At 47.9% G+C, this 15,366-nt stretch overlaps 1 protein-coding gene across 3 annotated transcripts in view; it reads right to left on the bottom strand.

Annotated features, from left to right (window-relative positions):
* Positions 1–7,908: 7,908 nt before the first annotated feature.
* The window catches only part of RXRG (retinoid X receptor gamma), a 44,286-nt gene continuing 36,828 nt past the window's right edge, over positions 7,909–15,366 (bottom strand). For all 3 annotated transcript variants that reach the window (XM_003785749.2, XM_012802609.1, XM_023510802.1), the window contains 3 exons: positions 13,992–14,083; positions 12,572–12,677; positions 7,909–8,395 (listed from right to left, as the gene is read on the bottom strand). In XM_003785749.2, coding sequence (XP_003785797.1) covers positions 8,248–8,395; positions 12,572–12,677; positions 13,992–14,083 — 346 coding nt within the window. In that variant the 3' untranslated portion in view covers positions 7,909–8,247. The remainder of the gene's footprint in view (positions 8,396–12,571; positions 12,678–13,991; positions 14,084–15,366) is intronic.

Below are 15,366 nucleotides of genomic sequence, written 5' to 3'. Positions count from 1 at the left end.
GAAAACATATATTTCTCGGCCTCTAACTTGCTGGCACCTTTGCTCTCTGGGTACCTAGGATCTCTGCAGTTAGGTCAGATAGATCTAAGCAGTGGCCACCAAAGTGCCAGCATCCTGGGAGTCTGCGATTTGGAGGAAATAGAATATACAGGAGATCAATATCACAGACCGGGTGGCTTATAAACAACAGAAATTTCTCATAGTTCTGAAGGCTGAGAAGTCTGAGATCAAAGCGCTAGCAGATTTGGCATCTGTGGAGGGCCCTCTTCCTCACTCATACATGGCCATCTTCTCATTGCATGGCAGAAGGACCAAAAGATATCTCTGGAGTCTCTTTGAAAAAGGCATTAATCCCATTCAGGAGATGTCTGCCCTCAGGATCTAATCCCCTACCAAAGTCCACTTTCTAATACCATCACCTTGGGGCTTAGGATTTCAACATATGAATTTGGAGGGACAGAAACATTTAGTGTGTTGCAATACAGATTAGGCCTCCCCAAATAATATCCACTTCTAGGTCAGGCCAAAATGTAAATTCCCTTAAGACTAACAACAAAGCAGAAACAGAAAATCTGAATGGCTAATGAAGACACAGAGAGAGGCCTCAACATTTCCAGCAAGAGAAAGAGAGCCAGCTGCGTGATTCCCACCTGCAGGTTCAGCTCCCCAGGAGGCCAAAGTGGGAGGGTTACTTGAAGCCCTGTGTTTGAGATCAGCCTGGGCAACATAAAAAGACCCCATCTCTAAAAAACTTTTTAAAGAGAAAGATAAATCAGGTGGCACCTGTGGCTCAGTGAGTAGGACGCCGGCCCCATATACCGAGGGTGGCAGGTTCAAACCCAGCCCCGGCCAAACTGCAACAAGAAAATAGCCGGGCGTTGTGGTGGGCGCCTGTAGTCCCAGCTACTCAGGAGGCTGAGGCAAGAGAATCGCCTAAGCTCAAGAGCTGGAGGTTCCTGTAAGCTGTGATGCCACAGCACTCAACCAAGGGTACTCTGTCTCTTTAAAAAAAAAGAGAGAGAGAGATAAATCAGAGAAATACATTTTATATGAAGCACACTGACAAAATTAGGAATTTGAACTATATGAAATGGTAAGAAGAATGTGTTAATCTGGAATTCTTGTGTACTGGTGGTGGTATATATCCTATATACACAGCAGAGCCTCCACAGCCGACCTCCTCCCCACACTGACCACCTCCTTAAGTTGACCTAATTTCCATAAACCAGACATGCACCACATGTATTCAATGGAAGTTCTTTATGTTGATCAGTTTGTTACAGTCCCTTGGGTGGTCAGCTTAAAGTGGGTCTATGACATATATTGGTGCAAACATTTGGAGGATAGCATGAAGTATTAGTGAAATTGAATATGTGAATGCCCTACAATTAGGCAAGTTCTACTGATGGGTATATTTCCCAGAGAAAGTCCCACACAGGTAAACAAAGACCATATGCAGGAATATGATCACGGTCAAGAACTAGAGGCCACCTCAGTGTTTACCAAAACACTGTGCAGAAATCCAAAGGAACTGGCTAGAGTTACACAGAACGTCGCTGATAGATCTCAAATTGCAGCACTGAGACAAAGAAGAGTGACTCAAAATGGATTAGTAGCCAAAAAATCATTTCTGCACATTTTTAGCACACATGAATAACACCATACAATTCCCATGAATGCGATATGGAGAAATAAACATTTATAAAGTGAATTTGTTAAGGATCTACTAGAAAAAAATAAGTAAGTACCTCTGGGAGTTGGGGGAGGGATGTGGACCTGAGGTAGGATGACAGGGGGAAATAGAACAAAAGACGCACCTTGAACAGTCTGTTATCCATCAACTGAGAAGGATAAACTCAACTCTGTTCACTTGGGATTAGAAACTATCTTTATAAGTCTACCATTTGATAGATCACTAAACTCATAGTGGTGCTCAATTAATAGTTTGGCTGGCGCCTATAGCTCAGCAGCTAGGGCACCAGCCACATACACCAGGGCTGGCAGATTTGAACCCAGCCTGAGCCAGCTAAACAACAATGACAACTGCAACAGAAAATGAGCCAGGCATTGTGGCAGGCACCTGTAGTCCCAGCTACTTGGGAGGCTGAGGCAAGGGAATGGCTTAAGCCCAAGAGTTTGAGATTGCTGTGAGCTGTGACACCACAGCACTCTACCAAGGGCAACATAGTGAGACTCTGTCAAAAAAATAATAAGAATAATGTAATAGTATTTTACCTTCCAGATTTTGGGCTTTCTAAGGAATAGGGTTTTTCAGAGTTTTTTCTGGAGCCAGTGCACCAGAGCTCAGGATGATCCCTGCCTTCATGGATCAAGGAATGGAATGCCAATCAAAATCTTTAGACATCATTGATTCAATGAGAAGGAAGGAACCCTGGAGATTGTCAAGTTAAGAATCTTTGACTTTGCTGGGAGGAAGCTGAAGCCCTGAGAGGTCCAGGGACCCTCCGCACGTCAGAAAATGCACCTGCTGCAAGATCAGAAGAGGACCTCGGGCCTCCTAACTCCCCATCCTCCGGCCTTTTCCACCAGGTGACCTGCAGGTAGCATTGCTACGTACGTGTGCGCTGCGACTTCTGCTTGCTTTGAATGCCCATATCTGGCTCAGCAATATGGGCAGGGCTGATCTGGCATTTTTATACTGTACAGCAATCAGAAAATAAGAACAGAAAATTTCCCTAAAACATAGTCCCATTAAAAACTCACCCTTAGCCACTCTCAAAACTCTCAAATTCCACCTCTGAGAAAGAGGTTGGATCGCCAGTGTTGCAAGGAGAACACTCCTGTTACACAGAGGGGTAACCGGCTTCAAAGAACCAGTCCTGACGTGGCATTAGCCTTGGGTTTCACCTGTGATGACGGTGACTCCGTGGTCACAGGTCTGCGTTCCGGGTGACTAGGGAGACGGCTGGCAGGTGAGGAGGAGATTGTTCTTTACCAATCTGGACCTGGTTACTTGCCCATGCATTCTTCCCAGAGTCGGAAGCATGGACTTATATTTCCTCTGGAGTGAGTATCTGGCCAGGAGTACCATGTCCTCTGAGTCTGTTTGAGGTCCCTTTCTCAAATTGTTCTTTTTGTTTCCAACGTTCGCCATTCCCCTCTTTCCCTAGGCCTCCAGGGCGGTGCGTGTGATGCTCCTACCTGACAGCAGAGGGCGCCAGTGCCTAAGATTCCTCTGCGCGGAGCGTCCCGCGGGGGACTGGGGACCCGAGGGGACCGCAGGGCCTCAGCTGCGCGGCGGAAGGAGCCTGCCCTCTTGGGCCCGGACCGGTTCCTCTGTGGTCCGCGGGCGGAGATGTGTGTGTCCTCCAAAGCTGTCACGGGAAAGCGTTTGTGTCCAGATTCTCCGCTTCGAAAGTGAGCAGAGGCTTGTCCCAGATGGGCCTTCTCCACCTACCTTAAGGGGAGGGGGACAGGGCTGGTGGCGCCGATGGCTTTTTCCCAGCACCGCGGAGTTACTGGTTTATTACCTGAAGCCTTTGGGTCATGTGGCTCCCATGATGATGGAAGATCATATCCAACTTCTCCAGAGCCTGAGCCAGGTTTTTGAATTACAGACATGGTGGTGAATTATTTATTCGTAGAGGATAGATTTTAATTTTTGGAAACAGTCAAATATCAAGCAGCTGCAAATCTATTAACTACCGTAATGTAGGAAATAAAGCAGGAATCTGAAAGTACCAGCCCCCCCCACATGAGGGACTCCGGGTGGAGGGGGATATGAGTCTGGGTCCTGGGATATTTATCGAAGTTGTTACTTTAATAAATTTTTAGCATAAAGTCATGAGATTATGTTTCTCAGGTGGCCTTAAGCCAGCTCTGAAGACAAATCTTAAAGCAAACTAGCCAAAGAAAGTATTATTGTTTTAAAGTATTATCTCCGGAAGGAAATGGTAGATAAATGTTGATTTGTTTAGCCAGGTTCCACATTTATTAAAAACCACCATTTCTTATTATTTTATATTTCCTCCTCGTACGTATGTAGTGATCCCTCAATCTACAGCTATTTCTTGGGCACAGAATACAAAATGCTAGCCATGGTTATACAACCAGAAGTCTTGCAGTTTTGTGGTTACATGCTCTGCCTCGAGCTGAGAGTAGCTGAGTTCCCCTCACTGACCCCCATGTGTGTCCTGGGACAAGTCATTGAGTCTCTAGAGCAGGATTTTTCAACCGTTTTTATCTCATGGCACACTTGAACCTATAGTTAAACTTCCCTGGCACACTTAGATTATGTTGATTCAAAAAAAAATGGAGTAAAACCAAAAAAAGAATATACTTACTGTGCTTTGAAAATAATTAATGATCTTTAAACATTTTTGCGGCACACCTAAGATCCTCCCACAGCACACCAGTTGAAGATCACTGCTGTAGAGGGTGTTTGGATCAGTAATAATAAGCCTTGTACTACAATTCCCTGAGAATTCACCATGCACTGAACATAGGCCTGTGTGTCTCCCATAGGCCATCTTATCCAATTCTCTCCACCAGCCTCTACGAATAGCTACTATTATTACTCCCAGCTCACAAGCAAAAGACTAAGGTCTAAGGCAGCGGTTCTCAACCTGTAGGTTGTGACCCCTTTTTACCATTTGTAACAACATGGCAATTAGGAAGGTTGAGAACCACTGGTCTAAGAGGTTAAGTCGCTTGCCTGGGGTTGCTCAGAGACCAGATGGGATTTTAACTGCGGCCAGCTGGGTTGCCTCCGAGCACGTGTTTACAACCACGGCCCCTCCCTACACCTGTTTCCTCCAGCATGACTCACACAGTCTCCACCCTTCCAAAACTCCTTGACTCCCACGGCCCTCGCGCACACACAGGCTTTCCTGTTATCAGCAGTGTTAGGAAAATGAGGTGGTTTATTTCCATTCGACTGACAGAAGATGAGAATAAAACTAGAAACAAGAAATTTCTGATTCCTTGTACAGTACCTTGAAGGATCCAGGCCAGGCTGTGGGATGAAGAGTTCTGGTGGTCTCCTCAAAAGCCCAAGATTAAGTTTTAACAATGAAGTCTGACAATCAAGTTCACAAACTCAGCCTAGAAAAAGTGCTCCTCTTGCCTTTGAAGTCCCCCCTTGGGGAGTTATGCACTGACATCAGTGCCTAGTCTACCCTTCACAGCATTTTCGAACTCTTTTTCTGGAATGCTGTCGTGGTATGGCACAGAAAAACACCCAACAAGAACAAACACCACTCAGTAAGACCCCACCAGTAGCGACGTGAACACAGCTGTGGGGCCCTGATATTCCAGGGTCACGAAACTCTACGAGTTGTTTCTACAGGGCTCCCAACATACACGCACCAAGTTCCCAAATTTAATCGTCTGATCTCATACAATGCCATACAATGGCTCTGAGGGCCATTCCAGAAAAAGAGTTCCAAACAATGACACATGTAGTGCTTTCTCTAGGATGAGTTCAGGAACTTAATTGTCAGACCTCTTACAATCTCACTCTTCAGTAGAAAATAATATTTTTGCCCATCTTCTATGCCAATTGCTGTACTGAGAGCTTGTTATACATCAGCTCAAACGATCCACACGAGAATCCTGGGGTGCAGTGGCCTAACTGTCCCGCTTTACGGATGAGTGATGGAGCCTCAGCCAGGGTCAAGTCCATCAGGACTGGCAAAGTCAGAACTCAAACTCAAGGAGGTCTTATGTAACAGCATGTGCTCTCACACTGGGCTTGATACATCTTCCATCTTTTTATCTTTATAAAGTGGGGATTATTACCTAACTTTTACAATAAGGGAAAGGAAGTCAGAGCTAGAGAGGGCAGGCAACTTTCCCCAAACTCCAGGCCCGCAGCTGGCAGATCCAGGAGCTAGATTCTCACCTGAGTCCAGAATCCATACACTTTTCACCCCAGAGCCATGGCCTACGATCTACAAGAACCCCATGGAAAACAAGGCTGAATCCCTCTGTTGGTGGTGCAAGTTGGCCTGGTTAGCAAAGGGTCATGGGATTCAGAAAACATTAGTTAGCATTAACCACCCTACACTCCCACAGAGCTGATTCTGCTTGTTGGTAATGTGGGCTGAATGAGAAAGGGCTGTGTTAGTGATACGGGCCCTGGAAGGCAGCCTTAGAGGCCAGACATCCACTCAGACTCTCATCCCGGGGTGTGAAAAAGACTGGGTCAAGATGTAGGTAGCCTATGAGGCCCTGAATGTTATGGGACCCGCGTGAAGAGGGGCCAACCTGGCCCCCACACATTTCGGGAGACCTGCAAGACGATGTACAGACACTCTCCCGGGCCTTTATCAGCCTGTATTATGCTGCAGGCAAGAGCCAGGGCTCTGTGGGGAAGGGATCAGAGGTTACAGATCACCAACAGTACCAGAGATGGGTGCCTGAGTTCTCCCGGAACTCATCCACATTCCCTGCAAGGCAGCTGTGTTCAGTGACTTATGCTGATGAGGGAAGAGCTCAGGGAGCCTACACATAAATTTTAGTCCTGCCACTCAGCTATTTTCATCACAATCCACAGTAAATGCAGATAAAAAAGAAAAGGGAAGAAAACATCAGGACCAAGATTTTCACTCCATCACTTAATGTCCAAGGCTAAGAGATCCCTCAGCTCCTCCCAGTAATAAAGCAACTTCAGTTTCTCCACAACTGTACGATCACTGATGGATTATTTTTATTTTTTGTTTTTTTGAGACAGAGTCTCTTTTGCCCTGGGTAGAGTTCACAGCAAGCTCAATCTCTTGGGCTCCAAAGAGCCTTCTACCTCAGCCTCCGAGTAGCTGGGAATACCAGTGCCTGCCATGATGCTCAGCTAGTTTTTCTATTTTTAGTAGCGACAGGATCTTGCTCTTGCTCAGGCTGGTCTTGAACTCCTGAGCTCAAGTGATCCTCCCACCTGGGCCTCCCAGAATGACAGGACTACAGGATGAGCCACTGATGGATATTTTTGAACTGGAGCGTTAGCCCTGGGGTTTTCAGAGGGTACGAGTTGTTGATGAGGAATGAGGCAAATGTCATCCACTTTGCCCTCCAGGGAATTCTATCCAGTTGTATGGAACCCATGTCAACAACACAAATTACTGTGTACCTACTAGGTGCCAGGCCTGGGGTCAGGTGCTGGAGGAATGGAGAAAGTAGCAGCAGTCCATGTGCAGTTGTTCAGGTTGTAGACTCACAACCCTGTGTGAATCACAGCATACACAGATTTGGGTATCTGTTAACCCCTATTCCTCCAGATGGCAGAAAGGGGACTCGAGGTTGATGGGCTGTATACTCTATGCTGGCTGCGGCGTCTATTAAGACACAGTCCCTACCTTCAAGGAGATCACTGTTCAGCAAACAGCAGGGCTCTAGGACTGCTGGGTAAACCTGGAGGTCTGAGGCCGGGAGCTGGGAGAGGTGATCTCTTTTCCCCTTTTAGGAACAGGCTAGGCAGGGTTAAAGATGGAAATAAACTTGGCACACTCCAGCCGTTTTGCTGTTGTTGCCACTTAATGACAGAAAACCTGTTCCCTTGTTACCACCTCCCACCGACTCCCAGAATCTTCTCTGGGGCTTTATACTCAATTGCCCCCAATCAGAACAAGGTTTCTTCTGCTCATGATTCTTAAAAGAAAAAAAAATGTGAAGCTGACTCTAAAACAGTGAATCTCAAGCTTCCTTAATGCTTCAACCTTTTAATACAGTTCCTGTGGGTCTCTACCCACAGGTTGAGAACCACTGCTCTAAAAAGACAGTCTCTGCCCAGTCTCCCCAGGCGCTGTCCCGGGGCAGAGCTGGGTTAGACACAGGGCCCTGGCTGTATGATTTACTGTCTGGGGACCCAAGCCCCGCCCACAGCCTCCAGTACCAGCCTTCCCACAGCGGAGATGACTTCCCTCCAGCCCAATAACACACCCCGTGCTCCGGCAGTGCCAATGTCATATATAGTATTTTATTGTTTGTTTGCTTTCCATGGCAAGTGAAAAAATAATTTAAACCAGTCGTATGTACAGAGGCTTGGTTAGTTTTCCCAAGAACTTCCAGAAAGTCCCCCAGTCCCTTAGGTAGCCAAGAAAGGTTACCTTGAACATCTATACAAAACTCCACCTATAAAAGTCTCACATGTAGAAAGGTTTTCTTTATTATAAGCATCACATTTTGAGGACAAGAAGGGGGTCAGGGTGGGAGGTGGAGGGAAGTGTGCAGGGTGGGGGTCCACACACACCTGCCCAGGGTGGTCCTGGGGAGGGAGGCCGTGGCTGCTGGGGCTCAGGTGATCTGCAGCGGGGTCTCCAACATCTCCATGAGGAAGGTGTCAATGGGAGTGTCCCCGATGAGCTTGAAGAAGAAGAGGTGCTCCAAGCACTTCAAGCCGATGGAGCGCAGAGCCGGGAGGCGCAGCAGCAGCTTGGCAAACCTGCGGAAGCCAAGGGGGCGTCAGGGCGGCAGGAGGGCTACAGGAGGCCGTTCAAGTGGTCCCCTCCACCACTCTGTGATAGAAGAGCTGGAAGGGGAGAGAGGGACTTGGAGGCTCTCTAATCCTAGGGAGCTTCAGAAACAGGCTAGCGGGCTAATGGGTTTTTTGTTTTTTGTTTTTTGTTTTTTTTTGAGACAGAGCCTCAAGCTGTCCCCCTGGGTAGAGTACCGTGGCATCCAGCTCACAGCAACCTCCAACTCCTGGGCTCAAGCGAGCCTCCTGCCTCCGCCTCCCAAGTAGCTGGGACCACAGGCACCCGCCACAACGCCCGGCTATTTTTTGGTTGCAGCCGTCATTGTTGTTTGGCGGGTCCGGGCTGGGGATTCGAACCCGCCACCTTAGGTGTACATGGCTGGCGCCTTAGCCGGTTGAGCTATAGGCGCCGAGCCGGGCTAATGGGTTTTAAAGGCAGAGCTAGAGCATAGATCCCTTGAGAATCTTCAATTCTGCTGCCATGTCCTGGAATCGCCCTCGAGTCTGCTCATTCACGGTAGTGAAGAGGAAAGGTTGTGACTGGGGCCTCAGCCGCTCCTGTCCCTTACGTTCCCTGTGTCCTGAAGGGCTTCTGGGCAGATCTGCTAAAGCACTTAGAGCCCAAGGTGGGCATCAGACACACGGAAGCTATTGCCATTTAGATGTTACAGTTAGATGAACATGCCGAGTCCCTACAATGTGCCAAGAGTTGTGACAGGCTCTGGGACAGGAAAATGAGCAATAGCTGAGGGGTCCCTGCGCTCAGGAGAATATGCTGCCCCTCACGATATAGTCACATTAGGCCCTGTGACCTCAGTTTGCCCCAGTTACCAAGTTTTTAAGGGGAAACAGGGACAAGGTCTCACTATGTTGCCCAGGCTGAACTCAAACTCCCGGGCTTAAGTGATCCCCCTGCCTACAGGTGCGGGTCACCATGCCTGGCAGTTACCAAGTTTTTGTTGCCAATTTGTAACCAATTGTTAGTAATCTTTATGATCGATCAGCTTCCTAGTCTGTGAGAGAAGTAGAAGCAGCACACTGGTTTCATGAAAAAGTTACAAAGTAGAATTCCAGCTGTCCTTGAAACTCCGTGTGTTTCTATTATATATTCAGGTTACATCATGTTTTAAGGAAATGTAGCATTGAAAGAAAAATAAAGTGGCCCCTCTATAAAAGCAGAAGTTGCTTCTCTACATGGAAAAATTCAAGGCCTATGCCAACGCCAGCACAAAACTACAAAAGCTGTTGACAATAAAGCACCTGAAGACCCCCGAACAGCATCCCCGGCAGTAGAGAGCCGGACAAAGGGTCAGAGGGATGGGGCGGAGCTCCTGGTCACGGTTCTGCCATATTTGAAGTTTCATGGAATTAGGTAAAGGAAATGACTTCTCTATAAGGTGCAAAGTCAGACTGAGATTAACTCTCAAAATGTTTTCCTTACTTTAAAAGTGCCAAAGCTTTATGATACGCAGCATCCTAAGTACGCTGTCACATTTCTCACTTTGCTGAATGGCCTGGGTTTAGGAACTACAATCAGGACTAATAGAAATAAACACACCCATCAGTGGTCACAGCCATGGAACCACCACTGCGTTCCTCGCTCACATGCTGCCAGCAAGGGAGACCCGTGCTTTGAAGGTGCCTGCTGTGTGTGCAAGAGGAGGGGTGGGCTCTGCACCCTCCTCAGTTTTGATCTCTGCTTTTTCAGAAATTCCAACTCTGGCCTCGTGAAGTGCACTTCTGAAAAGTCTCCACAGGGTGGCAGCACTCAACCACTGAGAAAACCACTTTGCCCGGCTTGTGTGGTTGATTCAACCAGTTTTTGCAGGGAATTCAGAGGTGTCGCTGACTAGCCTTCAGCACACTTATCTGCCTGGCCAGTGACACCCCTGATGTCACTGACAAACACTCATTCGGGGCAGTCATTCTCTGTCCAAGCTGTGCTGGATGATCTCAGGGACACGCAGGAGACTCAGCTATGCCACCTCTCTGAAGTTCCAGGCTCTGCCCTACTCCAGGCAGCCAGTGTTGGCATCTCTCCCCGGGGTCTGGAGGCATCCCCGGCCCCTGGCAGCCCTCTTGCCAGATAAGGTTCAAGTTCCAAAGTTTTAAAAAGTGATACTCATTAGAAAAAACTTAAATGTCGACCAGAGGGCGAGGACCAAATACGTTAGGATACACCCACACTGCGAAGTATTACAAAACCTTTTGAAAATGATAGTCCTGTACTTTTCAATAATCTGATAAAATTCCTAGAATAGTTAAGGGAAGAAAAAACCCCAAACTATATAATTTCATATCTATAAATATATATTTCTATGTATACATACACAGATGCCCAAGGACACTAATTGGAAAGAAATGTACCAAAATGTTTAATTTTTCTTACCTGCTTTATTTTTAAAGTGGTTTTCTTATTTCCCACCAAAGCATGCTTTGCTTATATAATAATTAGGAAAAAAGAGAGTTGGGTTTTTTCTGTTTGTTTTTTAAGATAAACAGCAGCAGGACCTAGAGTCAGTTCCAGGAAAAGGATGAGCAGGAGACTCATTACTGCTGACGCCCTGAGCACAATACACGTACTGAGAGACGCGTCTAAGGCTGCTTTAGAATGGGAAGAATCAGCAGAAAGCGTCCAACTCACGGTTTTCAGTTAACACAACCTGCCCAGGGCTCACCCCTGCTAGAGGCCAAGCTAATGCTGGCAGCCAGGTCCTCGTGCCTTGGGCAGGCTCTCTAGGTCTCTCTCTTAGGCAGGTGAAGAAGATACTTCTCATTTGTCCACCAAAACCTATTCTCTGCTTCTTCCTTGGCATATAGCTGGTTATATCCTCCAAGCTCCTTTGCAGCTAGCTGGGCCATGTCGCTAAGCTGTAGCCAGTGGAAGTGAGGATGAAACCTAGGTCTCACTCATGTGTCCCCACATCTCTGCTCCTTTCCCCTTCCATCATAAAACACCTCACATCACTGAGTCATGGGGGAGCCACAAGATGGAAGGAGCCTGGGTCCCTGAATGATGGCATGGAAAAAAGCCACCTCTCTGAACTGACTGCCCACGCAGATCTGTGAGCAAGAAACAAACTTCTGTCATGTCAAACTCTTGACATTTGATAGGTTTACTATCACAGCTTGATCTCTCTAACACACACAGTAGGCCTGCCTATTCACTGGGTCAAAGGGCTGAAACCCACCCGCTCAGATTTAGCCACAGCCTCTGACAAAAAAAAAAAAAAAAAAAAAAAAAACAGCCCAGCCTCTTCTGGACAGCTAAGAGATATAGACTTATGATCTAGGAGAGGCAGCTTAATGAAAGTTAAACTTCACAAGGGAAATAGGAGTCATCAGTGGGAATCAGGGGCATGGGCAATTAATCCTAAATTATGGGCATGGGCAATAAATCCTAAATAATGAATATACCTTTAAGTCAGTCTTCTGTGTTACTTCCAGTTATCTATGCGATGTGAAGATCCTATTTTTTCATGCTAACCAAAGCAGAGAGGGAAAACTCTTATTTAGCTGTGCAATGTTTAAGAATTTTTTTTTAATAACTTGGGAATACCTGTAGTGCCAGATGGCCCAGAGGTCTTTGAGATTAACAGCCTTTTGACCTGACCCAGCACAGAGGCCACACAGACAGTCCCCTGTAGACCAGCCACATCTCCAGGCTGCCAAAGCCTGTACACTCCACAGCATGGAGGCTTCTGTGTGGGCAGCCCAGAAAGCAGTGCTGTTGCTCTTCAAACCCAGGCTCTGTGCGGTCAGACCTGGTTCACGTCTCACCTCCTCCATGGAGCAGCCTCCTCACCTCGCATGTTAGTTAACCCTTCTGAACTTCTGCTCCTTCTACAGACTGGAGACAATGGTTCCCACACTCATTCATCCACTTTCTCGTTCATCCAACATTTAAAGATGTATTCTACATTCTGGGCACTGCTTTAGGAGCTGATGCTCGAGTGATGGATGGTGAAAAGACAGAACAGACGGGCGAGAACTCCAGCTTCGTGCAGTTAACCTCTCAGTGGCTTTCAGCTTGTTATGGAAAGGAAATAACATTTGGGAACATCTGGTGCACTTTGGGTGCTCAGTAAGTGGAGAGTGGGGGTAGCTGCTGCTTTGGGGACCATTTTTTGAGCCCTGTCTCACCTGCCTGGTTGTTCCGGATACTTCTGCTTCGTGTAGGCCTCAAGGGTGGCGTAAACCTTCTCTCGCAGAGTCTCCACCTCGGAGGGGTTGGACAGACCCTTGGCATCTAAAAAAGACAACTGATCTACTTTCTGGTTACAGATACCCTCCCACAAGGCTGTCCCTAATCCCTCTGCCCGCCTCCCCCAGCAGGATCAGAGATGCCCTGGATGGGGGGACAGTTGTGACATAAACAAAGCTGGGCGTTTGTGTCCAATTACACATTGGTAATAGCCAAACATACCCACCTTTGACTCCAAGAAGGAGAGTTTTTGTTTTTGTTGGCAGTTTTTGGCCAGGGCTGAGTTTGAACCTGCCACCTCTGGTATATGGGGCCGGCGCCCTACTCCTTTGAGCCATAGGTGCCACCCGAGAAGAGTTTTATTTTAACCATGCCATTCTGGAAATATCACTTTCACGTATTTATGGAGTGCCTACTGCATGCATGGGCTGAGTGATAAGACGAGGGACAAAACCTGAATTGACCGGTGCCTGCATCAGCGGGCTGACCGCCTAATTCAGGAGATACAGCACACGGGTAACTCACTACGTAACTCTGAAGGCTCATCTCCCCTGGCTCAGAGCAGAATTTAATGAGGCTGCTCTCTTCCTCCTTCCTGAAATACTCTTCCCCGGGGCCTCCAGGACACTGCTCTTCAGCCTGTCTCCCTGCCCCACCAACTTTGCTCCCCTGACTCTAACTGCTGGCCCACCGCAGTCCCCACCCTGGTCTCTGCTCTTTTTGTATTGGCTCCATGGATGATCTCACCTCAGGTTCACGGCCTCACATGCTAGGTAGAGGCTGAGGGCTCTCAGATGTTTATCTCTGGTCCTGCTTCTCCCCTGAAGTCCAGACACAGAGCAGTGGCTCCTGCCCAGCTGCTCTTTGATGTCTCCTACCCATCTCCAAAGACACAATCCTGTCCTACCCACCCCCCTCAGAACTTGCTCTCCCTAGAGTTTTCCCCACCTCAATAAATGAGAACTTCGTTTTGCCAGTGGTACTAGAAGTATCCTACACACAGCAAAAAACCCTGAGAGTTACTTTTAACTCCTCTCTTTCTTTCGCATCCTATATGCAATCCATCCGCAAATCCCAGGCTTGACCACTTTTCACAGCCTCCCTCATCACCCTGGGCCACTGTCATCTCTCAGCCTCCCTATTTGCCGCCAAATGGGAACATTCTATGCCCATTCAAAACATTTTTCTAGATGGCTCTAGCAGCAGAGGCCAGGGATGGCTAGTTGACCCTCTGTGCTCTCCCGGATTCCTGGCCCTGCCTTCTCTGTCTCAGCTGAGCTAGAGGACCAGACACTGCTAGGGGCCGGCCACGGGGGAGGGCTGAACACACACGCCCCCTGGAGGTTGAGCTGCAGTCACCTGGGTTGAACAGCACAATGGCTCTGAGGCACCCCAGCTCGGATTTGTCCATCTGCATGTCTTTCATCTTGGAAACCAGCTCCGTTAGAACTCTGCTCACAGGAAACAAGGGCAGGAAATGAGAAAAATCATGAGTGCTAGGCCAACGACCAGCAAAATGAATTCAACCAATATAGTTTTTATGCACCCACTCTGTTTTCCAGATGATGTACCAGGGTCTAGGGGTGTAGAAATGAATAAGATGCAGTCCCTTGTTGCAAGGAACTTGCAATTTAATTAAAGAAACAGACATGGATTACATTTTACATAATGACGGTCCAATATCAAAACCAAGACATTTGTACAATTAAAAAAGAGAGGGAAACAGATGCAGAAACAGCCAGCAGCAACGTGAAGCCCAGTGAAGTTATTAGTAATGGCCATGAGCTAAGTCTGAGGGTGCACCAAGGAGGAAGCCACAAACTCTGAGCAGGGGCCTGGAAAGGCCCCCAGAAGATGTGGAAATGGGAAATGCAGCAGGCCAAGCAGGGGGAGAGCATCGCTTATCTAGCAGGAGCCAGCAGAGGGCAACAGCCAGGGACAGGGGAGAATCTCCAGGCCCTGGGAAAGGGGCTGAGTCATTCCAAAGAACATGCTGTGGGAAGGGCAGGGAAGGGTAGAGACATCTTAGATGGACGTGACATGGCGCGAAAAGTCCATTTACAGTGCAGGTGGGAAGAGGCCACAGGACCCTGGCATGGGGTAGACAGCCTTTTTTTTTTCAAGACAGAATTTTGCCCTGTCACCCTGGGTAGAGTGCAGTGGCATCACAGCTCATAGCAACCTCAAACTCTTGGGCTCAAGCAATCCTCTTGCCTCAGCCTTCTGAGTAGCTGGAACCACAGGCACCTGCCACAATGCCCAGTTATTTTTGGAGACCAGGTCTCCAGTCTTGCTCAGGCTGGTCTCAAACTTGTTAGCTCAGGCAACCCACCTGCCTTGGCCTCCCAGAGAGCTAGGATCACAGGCATGAGCTGCCATGCCTGGCTTCTTTCAACTTTCCTTTCAGTTTTATCAGCTGTCCATCCTTTCACCCCCGAGTCAGTAATCTATTCATTTGTCTCTTTAAATCAGGTGGCTTAATTTCCCTTTAGCACGATCTGAAGCGCCGATTTCTGCTTGGGTGTCATTGCCTGGCCCAGAGCAGTCTGCTACTGCGACAAGCCAGGCCCTGATATACAGAATCCAGCATGAACCTCAGCGCCTCCAGCCTCCTCCTGAGGACAGCTTCCGAACCCTTCTCCCATCCCTGGTCTCTAGGATAAGCAGTTGACCCTCCCAACCCCCAGCTTACTAGTGAAACCTGTAGGTAGCAGGTTTCCCATCGGCCCAGCAA

This window comes from Otolemur garnettii, unplaced genomic scaffold (genome assembly GCF_000181295.1).
Source record: "Otolemur garnettii isolate 467f Iridium unplaced genomic scaffold, OtoGar3 scaffold00016, whole genome shotgun sequence".
NCBI lineage: Eukaryota > Metazoa > Chordata > Mammalia > Primates > Galagidae > Otolemur > Otolemur garnettii.
Note: the sequence above shows the minus strand (reverse complement) of the source record. Positions and strands in the feature narration are given on the sequence as shown.